Source organism: Danio aesculapii, chromosome 6 (genome assembly GCF_903798145.1).
Source record: "Danio aesculapii chromosome 6, fDanAes4.1, whole genome shotgun sequence".
Classification (NCBI taxonomy): Eukaryota; Metazoa; Chordata; class Actinopteri; order Cypriniformes; family Danionidae; genus Danio; species Danio aesculapii.
In genome coordinates this window covers 9,483,690-9,506,408 of record NC_079440.1, presented here as the reverse complement: position 1 = coordinate 9,506,408, position 22,719 = coordinate 9,483,690, and the positions used below count along the sequence as shown (strand labels likewise).

At 39.8% G+C, this 22,719-nt stretch overlaps 2 protein-coding genes across 2 annotated transcripts in view; one reads left to right on the top strand and one right to left on the bottom strand.

The window, feature by feature from the left end:
* The first annotated feature begins 7,826 nt into the window (after positions 1-7,826).
* cldn10e (claudin 10e) lies at positions 7,827-16,295 on the top strand. Its single transcript, XM_056459452.1, has 5 exons — positions 7,827-8,248; positions 10,729-10,890; positions 10,976-11,057; positions 14,167-14,280; positions 14,731-16,295. The coding sequence occupies exons 1-5, from the start codon at positions 8,017-8,019 to the stop codon at positions 15,089-15,091; spliced, it is 951 nt and encodes a 316-aa protein (XP_056315427.1). The 5' UTR covers positions 7,827-8,016; the 3' UTR covers positions 15,092-16,295.
* A 5,146-nt stretch (positions 16,296-21,441) lies between these two features.
* Positions 21,442-22,719, bottom strand: part of dzip1 (DAZ interacting zinc finger protein 1) — a 31,285-nt gene continuing 30,007 nt past the window's right edge. Inside the window, exons 18-19 of the mRNA XM_056459463.1 lie at positions 22,538-22,703; positions 21,442-21,855 (exon numbers count right to left, since the gene is read on the bottom strand). Coding sequence (XP_056315438.1) covers positions 21,773-21,855; positions 22,538-22,703 — 249 coding nt within the window. The 3' untranslated portion in view covers positions 21,442-21,772. The remainder of the gene's footprint in view (positions 21,856-22,537; positions 22,704-22,719) is intronic.

Sequence of the window (22,719 nt, the reverse complement as noted above, 5' to 3'; positions counted from 1 at the left end):
GCTTGTTTAGCAAATAAAGTGGATGTAATTGGATTAGCATTGTAAACATTAAATACAAGTTAAAAAGGTATTACTTTTTAGTAAGGTTATTAAGGTTTTAGGGCGTACTCACACCATGGACAGTTGCCTTGAACCGGGCCGAAGCACGCTTGTCCCCCCACCTGTCTCCCCCGACGGCCTGCACTCACATTACATTCGGGCCTGGGCATGCTTACGTCATCGATAATGCGCTGTTCAGTAAGCTCTTTCACTCAGCACAGTGGAGATTTCTTTAGTTATATTGTTTTAGTCGTTTGATATACAGTGACACGCAGTCAAATAATTCGCAAACATACCCGCAACTTTTGACGCTCATAAACAATCATAAAGTCCTCGTGCTGCAGGAATTAGGAGGTTTGCTGAAGGTGCAGCTGCCGTGCAGTAAGGGGTTTACGTCTTTAATAATCTACGACAGTTTTTGTTCATTGAACAGTAAAAATTATTAATAAATACATGAAACAATCCTGTAAGTTACGTCTCGTCTTCAGTTTCGGGCTCAGGCGCGCTTTGCAGTCACACTACAAACATACCGTGCCAAAGCCCAAGTGAACTGCGCTCTGGCACACCTCTTCCAGCCAGGCCAGGGCCGGCCAAGTGAACCGTGTCTGAGCCCGATTCAGAGCACTCACACTTCTCAAACGATCCGGAAAACTGGCCTAGGCACGGTTCAATTCAATTCACCTTTATTTGTATAGCGCTTATACAATGTCGATTGTGTCAAAGCAGCTTCACATAAAAGGTCACAGTAAATAGGAACAGTGTTGTTCAGTTTGTAGTGTTTAAGTTCAGTTCAGTTGAGCTCAGTTCAGTGTGGATTAATAATCACTACTGAGAGTCCAAATATTGAAGGGCAAATCCAACGATGCGCAGCTCTACAGATCCCGAACCATGCAAGCCAGAGGCGGTACGGATAGCATAGTGTGAGTAGGCCCTTAGTTATGATACTCCCAAAATCATTCCACATAAATCCGCAAATTTTTTGCACAATTCTGCACAGAAATAGCAAAAAATATCCACAGATTCCGTCTGGCACTACTCAGGTTTAATTCACACCTCTGAATGGAAACATAGCTAATGAATCCCAGTGTTCTGTGGGCTAAAATAGGTTCTACAGGTCATTATATACAGTATATTCATAATGGTAAGGCTCATTTGTGTATATCCTACCAGGGTGGTGGGTGCACTGTAAAAAATTATGAGTTTATTAACAGTTTCCCTATTTTGAGATTCACAGGTGTTTTCTGTTTATTTACTGTTGTGAATTGCTTTATGGGATGTTGATCTCTGCTCTGTCGCCTTTTGATGATCTTTTGAAACTCTAAAGTTTAACAAAGAGACATATATTGACATTTTAGTAGTTTGAAATAATAGAATGTTTATGAAATAATATATAGAGAGAAGTAAAATAACAGAAAATGTACTGGGAGTTTATTACAAGATTATATTAATTAATAAAAGTTACTTTTTACAACTTCTCAAGGTTAAAAGTTATTATAAGAAAGATCAAGGTACCGTAATGCCATTCAAAACCATAAATAAGCCATTAAAAATAAATAACCAAATAAAAATATTAATCACAAAATATGAAAAACTGACATTTTTTTGCAGTGTGAATACTATTGTTCTAGTTTTGGTGTACCCACAAACAATAAATCATAGTATTAGCCAATGCTATCAATAAGAAAGCTCTCCAGGTCAGGTGAACTGCTGAGAGAGAAGACAGCTGCGCTCCAGCAACCACAGGAACACACAGTCTCCGTTCGGAAATTGAGTCGGAAACTTGCATGGGCCTCTGCAGCTGAAGTCTCTCTTCACCTCCTGATCAGTGGAAACTGGAGACGCAGAGCTCAGTCTTTAGACCGTCTGCCAGAGTCCACTTCTCCTGTCACACTCCTCCTCACATATAGTGCTTTTAAAATATTTTAAAAAAATAATAAAGGATGTGATTGTGAAATTTGGGATTTTTTCATCCATTCATTTTCCTTCTGCTTATCAGGGGTCGCCACAGCGGAATGGACCGCCAACTTATCCAGTACATGTTTTACACAGTGGATGCCCTTGCAGCTGCAACCCATCACTGGGAAACACCCATACACTCTTACATTTACACATATACACTACAGCTAATTTAGTTTATTTAATTCACCTATAGCGCATGTCTTTGGACTGTGGGAGAAAACGGAGCACGCAGAGGAAACCCACGCCAATATGGGGAGAACATGCAAACTCCACACAGAAATGCTAAATGGTCCAGCTGGGACTTGAACCAGCTAACCACTACGCCATAGTCAAACAGCACATTTCTCTGCAATATAGTGAAATAATTAACCTATATCTGAAGTAGGCAAGGCAACACGGTGGTGCAGTATGTGGTGCTGTCGTCTCACAGAAAGAAGGTCGCTGGTTCGAGCCTCGGCTGGGTCAGTTGGCATTTCTGTGTGGAGCCTCAGCTGGGTCAGTTGGTATTTCCCTGCGTTCGCGTAGGTTTCCTCTGGGTGCTCCAGTTTCCCCCACAAGTCTAAAGACATGTGGTACAGGTGAATTGGGTAAGCTAAATTGTCCGTAGTGTATGTGTGTGAATGAGTGTGTGTGGTTGTTTCCCAGTGATGGGTTGCAGCTGGAAGGGCATCCGCTGCATAAAACATATTCTGGATAAGTTGACGGTTCATTCTGCTGTGGCGATCCCAGATTAATAAAGGGACTAAGCCGAAAAGAAAATTAATGAATGAGGTAGGCAAAAATAAGCACATAAAAATAACAGACTGACAATTTGATAAATGTACTATAGATAACTCTATACATACATAAATCGCTAATTTTGATAGTTTTGAAATATTTTATTCAATATAAGACAGTGTGTCATTTCATAAGCCTTGAACAGACCAACGGTTTTCAAGATTCTAAAACTGACCACCAGATGGCATCATGAGCTTGCTTTAGACTAAAAGGCATCTGAATCTGAATCTTTCTCCCCCCTCCAAAAGAGTCATTTAGATAATGGCTGATGCTCTCCCTGTAAACAATGATGTATATGTACACTCCTGTCCTCGCTTGATTATGTAAAACTATGGTAAAATTACTGGTCTAGACTCTAAAGCACTAGTCTTATTTTTCTCTTACCTTGTCCAGGAGATGAAACAAGAAAGTCCTTCAAAAGCTGATCAAAGTTCATAACGCAACATCAAACACACACACACACACACACACACACGCACGCACGCACACACACACACCTAATAGCATAGTGTTAAGTAAGTCCTTTGAACACACATGCACAGACTCAAACACACACACTTTCATGAAATTAATAATGTTATGACCCCTGAGGCTGTTTTCTGTGAAAATAAAAGTTTCTTTATAAACTTATGAAACCCCTTGGGGGAAAAGATGTGTGCTTAGTCATGTTACATGCGCACTTACAATGTACTTTCATCATGATAAGATTAAAAGAAAACTGTTACAGATTGCAAATAAAAGGATTGAAACTACTTAAAGCTCTATAAACTATTAACTAAAACGATGAATAAATTGTGTAATGTATTATTCATTGTTACTATACTGGACTTTATAGTAGCTAATATATTTTTAAGTTTGCCTATAATGAGTTTTAATATACTCCAATTGACATGCACTTACAGTTTTTTTTCCAACAGCTCACACACGTTTTCAAAACAGCATCACCTTTTTTCAAAACTCTACACACAATTTGCAAAATTGTATCCACTAAATGCCTTACATTTCCTTCAACACTGCATTCAAAATGCCATAAGCACGTGTCAGAATGAAGCATTTGCATCAAATGTCAAATACTTAATATAACTTATCATAAGACTTAAGACTTATCATAATATAACACTTTTGGATATAACATATAAACACGGTTGTTCTAGATCTAAAGCTCTTTGCTCCTTCATGGGCTTATTTCTACAGTTCAATCAAATGTTCTATCGTGACAGTAATCTGCTGAGAGGTGGAAAAGGTACACTGTAAACACCAATGAAGACATGAAGAAACAGAAAATAGTTATAGGTCAAACATTATTGGTGTATATAGCATAAAAACATAAACATACTGTATGTAAAAATGTAAAAAAAAAAAAAAAAAAACATATAAAGAAAAAATAAGTTCTTAAGAATACACACAGTGAAGAACACAATTGTGTGTGGGGGGTCTCAGGGGGAGAAGCGTCCATTGTCTGGAGAAGCAGCATGTGAGCGTAGGGTTACACTTTGTTTTTTCATACTAATTTCGAGAGGATCACGTGCTTATGATTGTTCTCAGATGGTCCCGCTTCAGCTTATGATTAATTCTCCAATCAGATGATTCCTAACTCACTATAAATAACCAGAGTTTTCTTACTTTAACATCTTCGTCTTGAAGACCCCCCCCCCCCCCCATCCCCCACTCCCCCTCCTTTCCAGATGGGTGACATGGTGGCCCAGTGATTAGCACTGTTGCCTCAGCAAGAATGTCTCTGTTTAAAGTCCCTACTAAACCAGATGACATTTCTGTGCGGAGTTAGCTCGTTCTTCCCGTCTCCCCGTCCACAGTCCAAAAACACGCAATCTAAGTAAACTGAAAAAGGGAGGAGCCCAGGACTTAAGGATCTCAAAAGCTCAGGGCTTTCTCCCGGGACAGCATGCCAAACAAGGTTTATTATCAATCATCAGCTGAGTGTGAACTCTTGAAACAGCACTGGGCTCAGAAGAATTCCTCTATTCTTTTTTTTTAGAGGAATTAAGGATTTAGAAAAGGTGAATATGGGGTTGGTACTAAACTACAAATTGTGGATGGGTGGCAAACCTTTTTTTTGTACCAGAACAGCCTGTTGTCCCATATGGCCTATACTATAGAGCAAAGCAGTGATTGGTTACTGATCACCAGTTAAGAAATTAGTGTTTGTACATGTGAGGAGTGTGTGCGTGATCTGGTGAATAAGTGTATTCCTGTTAGATGTTTGTGTTTTAGGTAGAGAGTTGTGTGTAGTGTTTTGAAGAAAGAGTTTTATTCAATTGAATTCTGAGTTCAAGGCTGACAAACAGCTGATGGTGTTGGAGATTTGGAGTGTACCTTTGCATTTTTAGAAATCATGTGACAAGAAAAGATTTTGTCTAAGCGGTTGGAAAAAAACACTGTAAGAGCACTTAAAGAAATATTTCACACACACAAAAAATAAAGTTTCTTTCATCATTTACTCATCTTCCTTGTACCAATCCTGTTTGAGTTTCTTTCTTTCATTGACGGCAAAGAAAGATTGTTGAGGAGGAAAAGTAATATTTTTTTGTTCCTATGAATGTAAATGGCTGTTTTTTTAGTATACCAATATTTAGTGTTCAGCAGAAGAAAGAAATTCATAAAAGTTTAATATCAGTTTTGAATTTTTATTTTTAAGTGAACTGTTTCTTTAATTTACTTTGTACTGAAATCAATTTTTTATTTAAGAGGACCAATTATGCTCCTTTTTACTAGATGTAAAATAATTTGCTGATGTCTCTAGAGTGTGCATGTGAAGTTTCAGCTAAAAATACTACACAATTTTTTTACTGTGTAGTTTTGGTGACTGTTTCTTTAAATTCAAATGAGATTGCACTTTTCAAAAGAGGGCGGGGCTACAATTGCATAGCGACAGATTCAAAATAGGACTAATGTTATCTGTGTGAAAAACTGAAAACGTCAACAAAAAGTGGCTCAGAAACAAGTCTATGAGACTATAGTGATCATTTCTGCACATAAAACTCCACATTTATAAGTCCCTTATGTTGAGTTCAGACTGCATGATTTTAGCCCTGATTTTGACTCGGAGGTTTTGAGAAAGCGCAGACGGATGCCTTAAATCACAGGCATATCGGACTGACAATCACACAGTGTGAACTATTAAAGAGGCAATCTGAGAGAATCACGGATGAATCGCAGACACCCATAAGATATTTGGCTTGCTAAATATCTGGAGCTGTCTGCGATTCAAAATCATGCCGTGTGAAATGAGTTCCGATTGAAAATAACATCAGCGATCTCCTACAGCCAGTGAGAGAGCGGCATCCACTAGTATGGGTATCTGCAGGTCAGCGGGATGTTGAAGGAGAAGTTAAAAGAGCTTCTGGGTCTATTTGGACCCAAATGGAGGAAAAACTAGTGGAAATTTGGCAGGAGCACCCTGTGTTTGTTTGACGTGTCAACTGAGCAATACCACAACCGGTTGAAATAGAAAAAAAGTTGAGGAGGAATTGCTAATTCCCTTAAAAAGCCAGGTAAGCAAAAAAAGTACATTTTCTACCCCACTAAAGGCTTTTTTCTCATTATGTAGTAATTAACAAAAGATATACTGCATGTCCTTGAATTGTTTGGTGTGTGTTTGGTTGGTTGTGAGATGTAGTTTGCGGACTGAGACAACATTGTCAGCGATTCTTCCTATTGTAAAGTCATGCAGTGTGACTTTTGCCGATACATCTTGCAGTGAAGTGAAAGAATGCTTCCCAGATAGTCATGCAGTGTGAAAACATCTGTGACATGACTACTTAGAAAATCGTGCAGTCTGAACTCGGCATTAGTCGCTGACACTATCTTCAGGAGATGCAGCATAAAGAGATGGGTGGGGTTTTCCCTTCTCATGCAGGGGCGCCGCTGGCCACCATGGGCCCTCTGACAAGTTGATATTGAAGAGCGGTTGGTGTGATGGGAGGAGGGGAGTTGGTATCGCGGCTGAAAGTGAAAAGCGGAGGGAGGGGGGGTGAGCTGGTATCGTGGCTAAAAGTGGAGAGTGGGGGAGTTGGTATCGCGGCTGAAAATAAAGAGTGATGGGGGGTTGGAGTTGGTATCACGGCTGAAAGTGAAAAAGCGGAGGGGGGGTTGAGTTGGTATCGCGGCTAAAAGTGGAGAGTGGGGAAGTTGGTATCGTGGCTGAAAATGAAGAGCGGTGGGGGAGTTGGTATCGCGGCTGAAAATGAAGAGCGGTGGGGGGTTGGAGTTGGTATCGCGGCTGAAAGTGAAAAGCGGAGGGGTGGGGGGTTGAGTTGGTATCGCGGCTAAAAATGGAGAGTGGGGGAGTTGGTATTGCGGCTGAAAATGAAGAGCGGTGGGGGGTTGGAGTTGGTATCGTGGCTGAAAGTGAAAAGCGGAGGGGGGGGGTTGAGTTGGTATCGTGGCTAAAAGTGGAGAGTGGGGGAGTTGGTATCGCGGCTGAAAATGAAGAGTGGTGGGGGGTTGGAGTTGGTATCGCGACTGAAAGTGAAGAGCTGGGGGGTGGAGAGGGTGGGAGTTGGTATTGCGGCTGAAAGTTAAGAGCTGGGGGGTGGAGAGGGTGGGAGTTGGTATCGCGACTGAAAGTGAAGAGTGGGTTGGGAATTGGCGCGAGCCCTTGATTATTAATAATCTCTTGGTCAGAAATAAATGTATGGGCCCTTAGAATCTTCCTAACTTGTACAAAAGGAGAATGTCAATCAAAGTGCTTCGCAGAGTGTTTCTATCAAGTGTGGTTATAAAAAATACATTAATGGTTACCATTAGAAGCTTGATATATTCACACACAGTTGCCACACAACTTTTAAAAGTGATTTTTACATTATAGGTCCCTTTAAAGTATATTATTTCCATAATGAGTACTCTTTTAAAGCATCCACAAAGCATTACAAAGGCCTATTTAGGTTAAAAATAAATGAAGATAATTATGAATTAGACTGTCAGCCAGCATGCATGTAGTGTGATCCTCGCTGGGTTGTTTATGTATGAAATCTGAGCTGAAAGCCAGGTAAGCAGTCATCTGACTTCCAGAAACTTAAAAACAAGGCCCTGGGAAAATGGAGAGTCATAGATTCACATGAGCAATTGGTGAGTTTACTGACCGGTCCCAGGCAGAGCAGTCTTGTTTCATGGACCACAAACCGACATGTTGATGCTGCAAGAGAAAGAAACTTTAGTATATTTTAGATAAGTAGCAAAGTTTTAAGACAAAAAAGGGGAGAAAATAGAACCTGAGGAAAGATGAACATGCGTACAATGCAGATCTGGGGGTTTCTGTTGTCGGTGACAGGATGGATCTTTGTGTCCTGTTCAATGGCCATGGAAGCCTGGAAGGTCGCTCCTATTGGAGGGGTCGGTGGGAGCAACATCATATCGGTGGGCTGGCACTGGTCCAGTCTGTGGAGAGAATGCTTCACCGACTCCGCTTCCACAACCAGATGCTATGACTTCCCTGTGCTGTGGGCTGTCGAAGGTATGAACATTACTACCGTTTGCTTTACAACCTCTAGGACAACTTTCATGCATCAATGTTGATACTCAATAGTTCAATATATCATCATATTAGCATTAAAGCATCACAAAGTAGATGCAGATTGCACATCCGTCTTGCAAATCTCCTGTTCAGCCAACCCAAAGGTGCTCTACTGCTATACAATAGGGTATACAATAATAGGTAAAAGGTATACAATAAATTCATTTCAACCACATAAGAAGAATACACAGAGGAAGTATTTTTAAGTTATCAGCACCCTTTCACTCCTGAAAAATCACAATAAGAGCGGAGTGATATGACACCATGCATAATGTGCATTAAATACTCATATTCCAATGCAATGTCAAGGTAATTCGTAACTTTTTGTTGTAGTGCCTAATTCATATGAATTTGTACGATCTCATTTGTACAAGTTAGTATGATTTTCTTATCCTCTATTGACGGTTGGGTTTAGGGGTGGGGTTTGGTGCCACGCCTCCTTTTTAAAAATCATAGATTTTCGTATAATTGAACTTAAACTATTTAGCCACTAAACTGACAAAACGTAAAATACTTACATTTCCTCGTGAGCTCAGGCTGCATATTCAAGTGTTCATGCGTTTGTAACTTCATTACAAACAAAGCAAGTTTTATGATATGCATGTTAAACTGGCAACAGATACATTTAAATAGATCTTTTGTCTCTTTAGGGTGCTGCTGAATTAATTCATAATCTGTTTATCCTGCATTTTGCATTCTGTTTCATATTCAGAGATCCACTTCTCTAGCAGTTGTCAGTTGTGTTAGCTGCTTTCTATCAGTTCTATCCAGTTCCGTTAGTATATTGCCATATTTGTTGTACTACCATAGCAACTATACAGTAAGAAGGATTTAATTTACTTTAAAAAGTGAGTAAACCCATTGGTGTTGCCTTATAAGGAACAAATTCACTTTACTTAAAAAAAGTCAGTAAACCTGTTGTAACTTCCCAGCAGACACACAACATCATAAGACGTTAATATTAGGTTAGATTTGCATAGCCAGTGTTTAAGGACAATGTTATTTTGACGTCCAGTAATGACGTTGATATATTGTTGATTTTAGTTTGTGTTGGAAAGTGACCAAAATTCAACATCGAGCCAACATCTTAAACCAATGACGTCAAAATTTATTCGTCAGGTATGACAACTAAAATCCAACGTCTGATATAGCCCACATACTGTAGCAAAATATCTCTGGCCCAGCTCTGGCCTACACAGTCAGCTTTTGCTTGGCCCACATGCCGCATTGAATTATGATACATGACTGGACCAAGTCTGGCTTCTAGACAAGGGACCATATTGGACCATATTTGGGCCAAGTCTCAACCAAGTTAATAACCCATTACTGAGCCTGAACTGGGCCAAATGTTAGCGTGTCACTGCAATGAAATTAATAAACCCTTTAGGTGTGCTTTTTTCTCGAAGCTACATGATTGGTAAAAATGATTTTCTTTATTTGAAAATAATAAAAATGTATTTTAAATGCGAGTCAAGATAGGTCAAACTTATGTGGCCCACATATCAATTATTAACACCTGGGCCAAATACTACATTTTACATCTGGCCCAAGTCTTGTGTGCCGCCTTAAATACGATGCCACCTCTGCCAAACCAGGGCCATGTTTGGCCCACATGCTGTGTGCCAGTGCTGGATAAATGCCTACTGTGCCCGATTTATGTCAAATCTGGGCCAGAATCCTTTGCTTCCTGGGAGTAGATGCCATAGTGGTAACATCCACACAACGTCAAGCTGTAACATCATTAGATGTTGACATTTAGTTGTTTTTAGGTTGCGTTGGAAAGTAGCCTAACCAAAATGCAACGTCTGTTCAACGTTGGTTTCTGACGTCAACCTGATTTTCATTTCCAAACAAAAGGCAATGTCCGACGATGTTGTGGTACAACATCAATCTGACGTCATGTGCCTGCTGGGTTGGAACTGTTAAGTTTATATTTATGCATGTAGTTTATTTGCTCAATACATTTAAGGCAATAAGTTTAATCACTTTCTTTTTAAAGTGAAGTCAACAAGTTTTACTCACTTTTTAGTGTATAAGTACCACAAGAGCACTTGTTAAGTAATATTTTCAGTAAATAATTTACTTTTAAATAACTGATTTAAATTTAAATATCTGATTTTAAAAAATCATTAATTCTTTTATTATTATTTAAATTTATGAATTATTTAAAAGTATTTTTTCGTATAGTTTAGTGTCCGTTTTTTCTCTTAATAATACAGCCCAAATACAGACAGACAGACAGATAGACAGATAGATAGATAGATAGATAGATAGATAGATAGATAGATAGATAGATAGATAGATAGATAGATAGATAGATAGATAGATAGATAGATAGACGGTATTTGTGGAATGTAGAGGAAGAGATTATAATGTTAAGGTTTATATAATAATCAGTGCTGTGGATTTTGTATGTCCAGGTTATCTTCAGATCGTGAGAGCTCTGCTGATGGCCGGCATGGGTGTCGGAGTTCTCGCTATTATCCTCAGCCTTGTAGGAATGGAGTGCACCTACATTGGAGGAAACGACAATGAGAAGAACCGATCTGTGCGTGCAGCAGGCATCTGTCACGTATCAGGGGGTAAAGGTCTTCACAATATCATCGTAGGAGAGTTCAGTGTGTGTGTTAGTGTGTGTGTGTTTGACTGACCGTGTTGTTGTCTCAGGTTTGCTGGCGTCCGCTGGTTATGCTGTTTATGCTGAGCGTATTTATGCAGAGTATTACAACCCTACAATAGCTGGCTTGCAGTAAGTACATGAAGTTTTACTATACAATACAATTCTATTTATTTCTGAGATGTCAGGGTTTGAGTGAAAGGAGCAAGACACGAGCAGTCCAGACTCTGCCACCAAAACAAAAATAACCATGACTAAGTCCTGACATTAGTATTTTTGTTTTTATCATAGAAACAGTTTCCACTCACATGAAAAAAATACTAGTAATTTATAGTAAATTGTGTTTGAACCATACTGTACAATAGTTAACTGTAGGCCTACACTCACCAGTCACAATATTAGGTACACCTGTCCAACTGCTCGGTAACGCAAATGTCTAGTTAGCCAATCACATGGCAGTAACTTAATGCATTTAGGCACATAGAGATGGTCACGACGATCTGCTGCAGTTCAAATAGAGCATCAGAATGGGGAAGAAAAGTGATTTAAGTGACTTTGAACGTGGCGCATGGTTGTTGGTACCATACGGGCTGGTTTGAGTATTTCAGAAACTGCTGATCTACTGGGATTTTCACGCACAACCATCTTTAGGGTTTACGGAAAATGGTCAGAAAAAGAGAAAAAATCCAGTGAGCAGCAGTTCTTGCCTTGTTTACGCCAGAGGAGAATGGCCAGACTGGTTCGAGCTGATACAAAGGCAACAGTAACTCAAATAACCATGTTACAATCGAAGTCTGCAGAAGAGCATCTCTGAACGCACAAAATATCCAACCTTGAGGCGGATGAGCTACAGCAGTAAAAGACACAGGAAACTGAGGCTACAATTCACACATGCTCACCAAATTTGGACAATAAAAGATTGGAAAAACGTTGCCTGGTCTGATGAGTCTCGATTTCTGCTGCAACATTTGGCTGGTAGGGTCAGAATTTGGCATCAACAACATGAAAGTATGGATCAATCCTGCATGGTGTCAAGGGTTCAGGCTGCTGGTGGTGGTGTAATAGTGTGGGGGATATTTTCTTGGTACACTTTGGGCTCATAAGTACCAACTGAGCATGGTGTCAACGTCACAGCCTACCTGAGTATTATTGCTGACCATGTCCATGTCTTTATGCCCACAGTCATAGTCTCAGACTGAATCAGCTCAGACTGGTTTCTTGAACATGACAATGAGTTCACTGTACTCAAATGGCCTCCATAGTCTGCAGATCTCAATCCAATAGAGCACTTTTGGGATGTGGAGAAACGGGAGATTTACATCATGGATGTGCAGCTGACAAATTTGCAGCAACTGTGTGATGCTATCATGTCAATATGGACCAAAATCTCAGGAATTTTACAGTATCTTGTTGAATCTATGCTACGAATGATTAAAGCAGTTCTGAAGGCAAAAGGGGGTCCAACCCGGTACTAGTCCGGTGTACCTAATAAAGTGGCCGGTGAGTGTATATTGTAGCCCTGCTGAAAAAAAACAGCATGCAGGTAAAATATGTTTTGATGCTGGTTTTGCAGGTCTCAATGCTGGTACCTGACCAGCAAATGCTGCTTTTTTTCGGCAGGGCGGCTATACAACCCTTAGCAAAGTGTAATCTTAAGTGTAGTAATAATAAATAGGACTACTCTAGTACACTTCAAACTTTCCTACAGTAACCTTTGTTGTATTGTAGTACAATATTCCTTGTAGTTGTAGGTACAGTAACTACATTATGCGGTAATTTGTTTATATTACTCTAGCTGTTGAGTTACCGGTCATGGCGGGAGCACTCTCCACAGACGCACAGAGACGATCAAAAACGTCTTCTCGTTTATTAACAAACACTTCTTGGGAAACAAGAATACCAATGAGGTTGCCGATAGACCGGACGAGGACTAACCAAAACTCAAGAGCATAAATACATAAGACATGACTGACTAATGACAAGCAGGGATGTAAACACAGGTGGAGCTAATGAACACTAACGAACGGCGGGAAAATAGAACAGAAATTCGAGGCCTGCTTCAAATGCAGCATCAAAATGCGTCCTTCGTTTCTCAGGCAATGAAGGATACAACCGGTTGGTCCTTTGCAGCCTCGAACATTACAAGATTCATTTCGCGTTGATAATGGCAGGACGCTAATAATAGAAAACTCCGTATGAAATGTATGAATTAGGTTTATTTTACTTGGATATCCAAAAACAGTATGAAATGTCTTACTAAAAAGTGAGTTTATAGACAGTTTACAATATGTGTACCTTGTTTGCCCTCAGATCGGTTAAAATAAGTTTTAAAATCACTCAAAAAAAAGTCATTACAAAATTTATTACCACTTATTAACCAAAGCTGTTAAGTTTGCTAGGTGACGAGATCTGTCCTCTGTAGGCTAGATTGTCATGGTGACGCAGTGGGTAGCATGATCACCTCACAGCAAGAAGGCAGCTGGTTCTTGCCCCCGGCTCAGTTGGCATTTCTGTGTGGCGTTTGCATGTTCTCCCTGCGTTCCTCCTGGTGCTCTGGTTTCCCACTCAGTTGAAAGACATGCGGTACAACCAATAAGCTAAATTGGTCGTAGTGTATGAGTGTAAATAAGAGTGTATGGGTGTTTCCCAGTGTTGGGTTGCAGCTGAAAGGACATCCACCATGTAAAACATTTGCTGGATAAGTTGGCGGTTCATTCTGCTGTGGCGACCCCTGATTAATAAATGGACTGAGCCAAAATGAATGAATGAATGAGTACTTTATTGACCTTATTCTTCAATGTGGAAATGCGCTCATTTTTGCGATTGCTTTAGAACTTCCGATTCAGCTGCCTATGGGAGAAATGACAATAATAAATAGTCACACTACTTACTCTACAAACAAGTGTTTGCATGACAATACAGACAAAGTAGAATAATATAATAAGAAAATATCAGTTTGCAACACTAAGCAGCAAAATGAGCCGTTTTTAACGTCTAAAAATGAATGGAAGTGAATGAGACCACAAGTCTCGAGCCAAAATGATTCAAATGGCTGCACCCACTCGTACGCAGAGAATAAGGTAAATATTATCGTTAAAAAACGCTTTTGTATTGACTATAAATTTCTCTAGTTTTTTCATGTGGACACAAAAGAACGTGGATATAAAAGAATGATTAACATTTCTTGTATTTGCGGTATATTTTTTATTGTAATGCTAGCAAAAGTTGTTCATGTTTTCAGATATGAATTGGGAGTTCCGCTGTTTCTTGGATGGTCGGGATGTGCTGTTCAAATCACGGGAGGGGCTTTCTTTATAGCTTCAGTCTCCAGACTCTCATCTCAGACATACATTCAGTAAGTGTTTAACTAATAATAATAATATATGTATTATATTATAAATGAATAATGCAGAGCTTGGGGGCGACACGTTAGCTCAGTGATCTCCTCACAGCAAGAAGGTCGCTAGTTGGGGCAGTTGACATTTCTGTATGGAGTTTGCATGTTCTCCCCGTGTTGGTGTGGGTTTGCTCTGGGTGCTTCGGTTTCCCTAACAGTCCAAAGATATGCGCTATAGGTGAACTGAATAAACTAAATTGGGCGTAGTGTGTGAATGAGAGTGTATGGGTGTTTCCCAGCACTGGGTTGCAGCTGGAAGGGCATCCACTGCGTAAAACATATGCTGGAAAAGTTGGTGGTTCATTCCGCTGTGGCGACCCCTATATAAACAAGGGACTAACCCGAAGGAAAATCAATGAATGAATGGACTATTTGATTTTAATCGACTTTTTCTTGTTTCGTCCTCAGTGCACCGACTCTCAGCGTTCCTGTTGTGGAGGCCAATGCCTTGCGTTCCTCTCGCACAAACATTTCCATCATATCCGAACATTCCTCAAACTCCAAAACATCAGCGGTGTCCGCACTCTCCTCGAAGTCTGAAATAACTGCTGTGTCTAAAGCCCCATCAAAGAAGTCGCGTGTCTCCAGAAGCGAACGGCCCTCAAGACCTCGACGCTCCGATAAACCGCGAGACTCCGTCAGATCTGAAGTATCAGAGTCGGTGAGCTTCTCGCGATCCTCAAGGACCAGCAGACCACATATCAACAATAAGGCGTCTTCTACATCCAGAGGCACCACACGTCAGTTCGTCAAGAGCTCCTACCTCTGAAATATCACTGGATCTGGAAAAACAATGGTTCTGTAGAACAGACAGAAACCGACAGAATGGGTTGGTAAATGATATCTAAAGCAAAGACTATAGTATACACAAGACATCTTACTTGTTGTAACGCCACGCCAGCAGAGGGAGCCCTCGCCCAACTACTGACTTAGCACCACTCCCTCTGCAGTCACTTCCTGTTTGTCCTGTATTTCAGTGAGTGTTCAGGCCATGCTTGGTTGCGAAGTATTGCCAGTTTACCTGTCGTACCAAGCGTTGTTCCTAGTGACTTTCTTGACTGCATTCCTGTGTATGATCCTGCCTCTCTTGACCACGTACGTTCTCTGCCTTTGCCCTTCTGATCTGTTTTGGACTGATTGTTGTTGCACTGATCCTCTGCCTGCATTATTACTACGTCTTCTGGATTTGCCCCTTTGCTTGTCGCTTGGTTTGGACTGCTTTCCTGTTACCAACTATTTGCCTGTTAATATGTTGATGTCGCACCCTATTAATAAACTTCCGCATATGGATTCAAACAAAGCCTCAGCATCCACGTTACACTTGTATCGTTTTGAATGGGGAAAATTGTAACGGCCAATATGGCGAATAAAGCCCCGCCTCCTAATACAGTAGCCAATCATTGATCGCTGTAGACTGATGATTCTCCAGGGGAGGCGCTCAGACCAGACCAGTTTCTGCAGATTTTGTATGATTTGGACGTTTAGAAATGAAACTTATGAGACGGTTGTTGTTTAATTTTATTGGTGATTTCTAATGTGACATTTAATCGTAAGCTTGGCAAGCAATTTTGGAGAATTTGATGTTCCCCATTCAAACTAAATGCCCGAGAGCCATTTCAAAGATGGGCGTCGAGTGAAATGACTTGCCTTAAAGGGACTGTCTACAGTTACACAAAACTGTGATGTCTAGGCAGGGTAGGTGACATTTTGGTTGTTCCAATTGAAAGTTTCTTTAAATCTCAATATCACTCTAGTCTTTATGAGGTCTAGGGCTGCATTTACACTGTATGGTTCAAGTAGCCCAATTTCAATCATGGATTCCGATTCACTCAGATCAGATTCAGGCCTTATTCATATGAGGAAATGTATCCCTTATGGATTGGATACGTGCCCTCGTGTCTGCAGTGCAATCAGGTAGATTGGATTTTCAAAATGAGTTGCATGTCATTGAAAAAATGGTAGTAAACGACATCAATTGTGACATGTTACATCTAGAAATAGAGTTCTGCAATTAAGTCCCATACCTTAAATCTCATATATGGACCAAAAAACCTTATATTGTCACAATGCACAAGTTTTTGCATTTAAAAAGAACTAAAAATGAACATTTACTCCCTCAAGTGATTCCAATCCAACGTTTCTTTCCTCTGTTGAACACAAAAGATCTTTTGCAGATAGCTGAAAACCTGTAACAATTGACTTCCATAGGATGTTTGTTTATGGTTAGAGCACAGGTGCCAAAGTCAGTGCCTGGAGGGCCGCAGCTGTGCACAGATTAGTTACAACCCTAATTAAACACACCTGATCAAACCAATTGAGTCCTTTAGGCTTGTTTGAAACCTACAGGTAAAGCTACGGTCACACCGGGCTTTGTGTGTGCGAAATTCTGTCGTACGGCGCTGCAAAAAGGGGCGGGATTAAACAAGATGATTAGACATTAAAAAAAGCCAGCGATTGCTCCATGTTTTAAATTTCTGTCCAGAGAGGTCCTGTTTTGATCCTTGATTGGTCTCACGCAGTCAAGTGATGCGATTACGCAGGTCAGAGTTCACCAAGCTTGAACTTTGCACCGCAGCAACCAGCGAAACTGGACGCATGACCCCGCGTTTCCGGTCTGACGCATTCGCATGCGTATGAATGGAAGTCTATGAGAGGAAAAGCCAAGTGTGACCGCAGCTTAAGTGTGTTGGAGTAGGAACTAAACTGCGTAGGGCTGCGGCCCTCCAGGAACTGACTTTGACACCCCTAGAGTAAAGCTGTGGTCACACTAGACTTTTCTCCCCATAGACTTTCATTCATTCGCACACGAATGTGTCAGACTGGTTTCGAAGTTCACTGCGTTGCAAAGTTCAAGCTTGGTGAACTCTGACCTGCGAAATCGCATTACTTTGACTGCGTGAGACCAATCGAGGATCAAAACATGACCTCTCTGTGCAGAAATTTAAAATATGGAGCAATCGCTCGCTTTTTTAAACGTCTAATCATCTTGTTTAATCCCGCCCCCTTTTGCAGTGCCGTACGACAGAATTTCGCATGCTCAAACTCTAGTGTGACCACAGCATAATAGTGAGTAAATTTACATTTTTGGATGAACTATCCCTTTAAGCATGTTAACGAGAGACAGAGAGAGAGAGAGAGAGAGAGAGAGGGAGGGAGGGAGAGAGGGAAAGAGCACAACATCCACCATGTGAACAATATAAAACTATTTCTTATATAATGTCAACAATGGACATGACATTAAAATGCTTATGAATTAATGCTTACTTTCTAATTCTCAACGCTAATTGTCTAATTCTCAAAATTCAAATTCGAATCAAAAGTTAAAATGAGGTTAAAATGAAGATGTCTAAATGTGAACTTTTCTCTCATAGACTATAACAATTTAACTTGTCCAAAAATTGGCAGCAGTGTCCAAAAAGAGATATAACACAATGTTTAACGATGCTATATATGAAAAAATTAAACTCTGCAAACAGATTAAAATACAGGAATGGAGAAAAGATAGCTATTTTATTACCTCAGCACCTGCTATATTCTTTCAAGGTCGTGGCGTCTTTGCACGTGTGGTGTAAATGCAGATATCGGATACGAGTCACTTTTAAAAGAAGACGTAAGACGTAGCGTTGTGCGGTCACAAAAGCATAACTGACCATCAAGATCTGCAGTGTAAATTCAGCCTAGATGAATTTATATCATCTGTGAAAGAAAGAAACCTTCGTCCAATCAGAATGCTTGGTCCGAACATAAGCATCAGCTGTCCTACCTGCATGTCAAGAAGTGCATTGGCATACCTCTGCTCAGCCTGTACACACAGACGTCACATCATCATCAGATCACTGAAGTGTTGTGCCCACCGAAGCAGTTGAAAATTCCAGCACTCTTCCAAAAAAACTCCCTTGAGAGCTTGAGACTCTGCGATTTAATCCATATTTTTATGCCCTTCATTTATTAACTTGATTTTGTACGTCACTGATTGTGTTAAGCCGCGGTCACACTGGATTTTTCTCCCCATAGACTTCCATTCATACGCACGCGAATGCATCAGACCGGAAACGCAGGCTAGTGCGACATGTTTGCAGTTCGCTGCGGTGCAAAGTTCAAGCTTGGTGAACTCTGACTTACGAAATCGCATCACGTGATTGTGTAAGACCAATCGAAGATCAAAACATAGGGGTGTTTTGATAGTTATTAATTATTTAATATATTAAAAATAAGAATTTTGTAACAAAAATGTGGTTGTAGCCAGAAAATGAACTATTTGGATAATTGTGTGGTGTTGGTGTGTTAAGAGTTTGTACTTCAATAAATGAAATGTGCTCTAATTATTTCATGAACAATTTATATTCAAAAAAATCTGAACAATGGATGAAGTTATTGTGTTTCTCTTTTGACATATTAAGAGTAAAGGTTTTTAAACCGGGTGTCCGCGGGGTCTCAAAAAGTATTAAAAGTTGAAAATTCAATTATGAGAAAATTAAGGCCCTTAAAAGGTATTAAAAAGTCTTAATCAAGTTTTTACAAGGTCTTAAGTTTAGTTCAAGCGTTGTCCAAAGTGTTTGATCCCAAAAAAGCATGAATATGTATATTTTCCTCCTAATATTAACAACGACGTGCTCGATCCACGCGATTTGTTAAGGCCGGGGTGTGTCTGGCCAAGCTCCATACCGAGTAATGTGACGTAATTTGCGACTAATGCGGGAAGGTGATATGATGCTCTCCACATGTAACAAAACCATAGAGCGAAACAGACAGCAAAATGGGAAAATGTAAGTTTGCGTACTCCTGGTTAAAGAAAGACGAGTTTTAACAGTGGCTGAAGCCTGTCGCTGAAAACAACTTCGTAATATATCAACAATTTTTTTTACAACCGCAAAGAACTTTTGTTTCTTCCGAGCTTATCTGAGTTGATTTATTTAATTGATTTATTTAACAAAAACTGTTTATTAGCAACTGTTTATTAAGTTAAAGGTTTGATACTGATTAGAACTTGAAGTGGCGATGAGGTCTTAAAATATTCTGAGATGGTCTTTAAAAAGGTATTGAAATTACCTTTAGGATTCCTGCATATACCCTGTTAAAGAGGGGATTTTGGGAATGATGTGCTTTTATCATTTTTTAATTCACAAAATGCTAAAAACAAAATAAATAAGTAAATCAGAAACTTTTGAAGAATACAATTTTGAATATAATCAGGAAAGTATGTATGGACATGTCTTTATGTTTGATGGATGGAAGAGCTACTCATTTTCAGAAAATGGCCTTTAAAAAGATGTAATGTATTTAAAATCTACAGACATAAATTGATTAATGTGACAAAATAAATGCATTTTGGCTGTTTTTTCTTTCAGTTCAGAGAACCCAACTATTCTAACTTTTCAGTTTTGTCAAAGAAAGTCAGAACTGTCACAAATACCTATTTTACTGTATGCCAGAAATATGCTTCCATATAATATACATTAGTGTAAAAACAATAGTGAACAAGAACTGTTTTCTATCAGAATGTATAATAAAATGTCAATTATTCCACTGATGCAAAGCTTATATTATCAGTACTATCACTCCAATGCTCATTCTAATTTGCTTATATGCTGATCTAGACAACCAAGCCTTAAAATACACTCTGGACCACCCCTTTAAGGTTGGTCCAGAGTGTATTTTTAAGACTTGGTTGTGTTTTTGCTTCATTTGGTTTGTGTTCATGCTTCATTTGTAAAAAATCACATTATATTTTCATATACCTCACTTTGATTATAAACTGCTACTCAGCTAATATGAAAATGACTATCATATTTCCTAGTTCCTCCGAAAGGCCTGCACTCAAGAGGGTTTAATTGGTTTTCTAACATAATGTGCTGTGATTCGCGGATCGGCTCCATGTCACCAGGAAAAGCATCACCTCTAATAGCACGCACTTTGCCTCTGCTGTGTAAATACTGTCACTCAGAGTACCTGCTACCCGTATCAGTTTGAGCCTGAATCTGACAGAACGGCTGCTCTCTAAAATAAAATCTGACAAGTGTCTTTTACATATATTCTGAATAAGCATGTGTAAGTAAAATAAAACGTTCACATATCTTTTGCGAGTTTGTTATTTGAGATGTAGAACGAATGGAAAGCGGCCGCATAGAGAGACACTGCAGCGCTGCTGAAAATTGTAGGTGTGTAGAGCGGTTTGATGGATAAATATCAATTTGTAGCTAAATTGTTAGCGGTACCAAACAGCATTTCTTGTTGTTTACATCCTTGCTCACATCCTAGCTACAACATACTGTTAACGCTAGAAATTGAACATGTGATAGATCAATTTTAACAAATAAAAATACTGACAGGTTGTGGTTCACAATCCACAGCTTCTTCTATCATGATTGGAGCTGCTCCCTCTTTGAGGAGATTTTAGCCGAATCCAGCACTGAACTTGAAGAGATTCTGGAAGCTATCCTGTGTCAAATGCTAGCTATATATATTTTTATAATTCTCTGGAACATAATTAAAATCAACCTTAAGCACTTCTTTCTTTGTGTCGTATCCTTTAGAAGACCAAATACAGAAACAGAACATGCTCTATGGAAATAGCAGCGTTTGGACGCCATTTTAGCTTTCTCTGCTCTGTTAACATTACAACATCCTCTGGCCACGCCCCTTTGCTGCATGAGGTGAATGAGCATAACCTAAAGGGTTTATGATTTCATTAACCCAGATTTTTTTTGTGGTCCCCAAATTTGTTCGCTGTAGGCTTTGCTAAGCTAATTCTGTAAAAGCCCTTTGCATTGAACTTTGAGCGAACTTACATTCAGAGATGTTGTTTATGTTCACACAACTACATTATACATCAACTAAAGTTTAAATTATGATATCGTAGCGGACCACCCATTTAATTATTATTATCAATGTCGATATATTTGCAGCTTAATATTTTTGTGGAAATTATGAAACTTGTGTTACCATAGATGTAAGATGCCACAAACCAGATGGACGTACATGAAGGGCTCATCCAGACTCACAACCGTGATCATTCCTCCATCTAAGCAGTCGCACATTAAAAACAGAGAAAAATCAGACAACATACAGCATGAAGAAATTATTTAAAAACAAATAATTGTTTAAATGTTTGAAAAAATCATTTTAATAAATCATTACTCATTACACATTACAAAACCTCTCTATTTTTTACTGCAGTGAGACTTTTATTATATAAACTATCAAAAAACGAGGCAATCATTTTATTTTAAAGTGCAACATCCCCTGGATGTTTCCTAGCATTAGGTGTCCCTTTATATCTGATATAAAGTACCGTTAACACTGTGGATATGTTAAACTCATGGAGTGAAAGGCTGTTTTTGCACTGCTGTCCCTGAATCAACACTAAGCCTGAGCTACAACACGTCCTGGATTTTACAGTGAGATAGAATATTAGCATGAGGATGCTTTTGGTATTGCTCTGCGCGTTGGACTAAATCTCATCTGAATCGTCCCAGTCACTGACGGTCACGAGACTGCTCTTCAGAGTGCTGGCCGTTCCTGCATCTGTGAGGCCTGCAAAACACAGAAGCACATCACACTCGCATGGTTAACATCACAACAAGCTGAAGAAGTACCGCTTATATGAGAGATGGCGTTTAACAACAGAAAAAAAATAATAAAATATTAAGGCCCGTGCACATCAGTGTGAAGTTTAACATCTTGTAAGTAAATAAAGAGCACCTACTGTACGTGTCACAATCACCATACAGATCGCTGGAGAACTACAAATCTGCCACCAAAAGAACTACAAATCCCATCTTACCTGTTCACACACACCAGTTGCAGTTCACCTGCTGACTGTGCACACACTGATCGAAGCTCATCTTGGACTAATTCTAGGACTTTTTATTCAGCTCACACACACATACACACATCGGGCTGAGTCTTGTTTGTTTCCATTAGCATTTCTAAGCATGTAATCCAGTCTAGTCTTTTCGTGTATCAAACCTTGCCTTGTTTTCCGTGTCTTGATTCTCTGCCGCCTAACCTGACTATTAACCTACGACTTTGGATTGCCTGTATGCTCCTGTTTTGTTCCTGAGTTGACCATTGCTTGCCAACTCAGGGAGAACATGCAAACGCCAAACAGAAACGCCCAGCCGGGGCTGGAACCTGCAAACTTCTTTCTGTGAGGCGACAGTGCTTACCACTGTCTCAATAAAGTAAAAAAATAAATAAATAATGTAAAAAGTACCTGGCTTGTGTCCTTTGCCTGTCGAGGAGCCCCATACACTTGTGCTGGTGTCCTGACTCTTGTCCAGGCTCTTCCTGACGGGTACAGGACACTGAGTGGGTTTGGCCACAGCGGGCACATCTTCCAGAGAGGAGATATCCCAGTCATCATCATCATCATCTGAATACTGAGACACAGGAGAG

Bases quoted from the DNA above. Each gene is read 5' to 3' on its own strand.
- cldn10e (XM_056459452.1), top strand. From the start codon at position 8,017: ATGAACATGCGTACAATGCAGATCTGGGGGTTTCTGTTGTCGGTGACA. The intron at 8,249-10,728 runs GTATGAACATTA...TTGTATGTCCAG, and splicing joins TGTGCTGTGGGCTGTCGAAG to GTTATCTTCAGATCGTGAGA. The intron at 11,058-14,166 runs GTAAGTACATGA...TCATGTTTTCAG, and splicing joins CCTACAATAGCTGGCTTGCA to ATATGAATTGGGAGTTCCGC.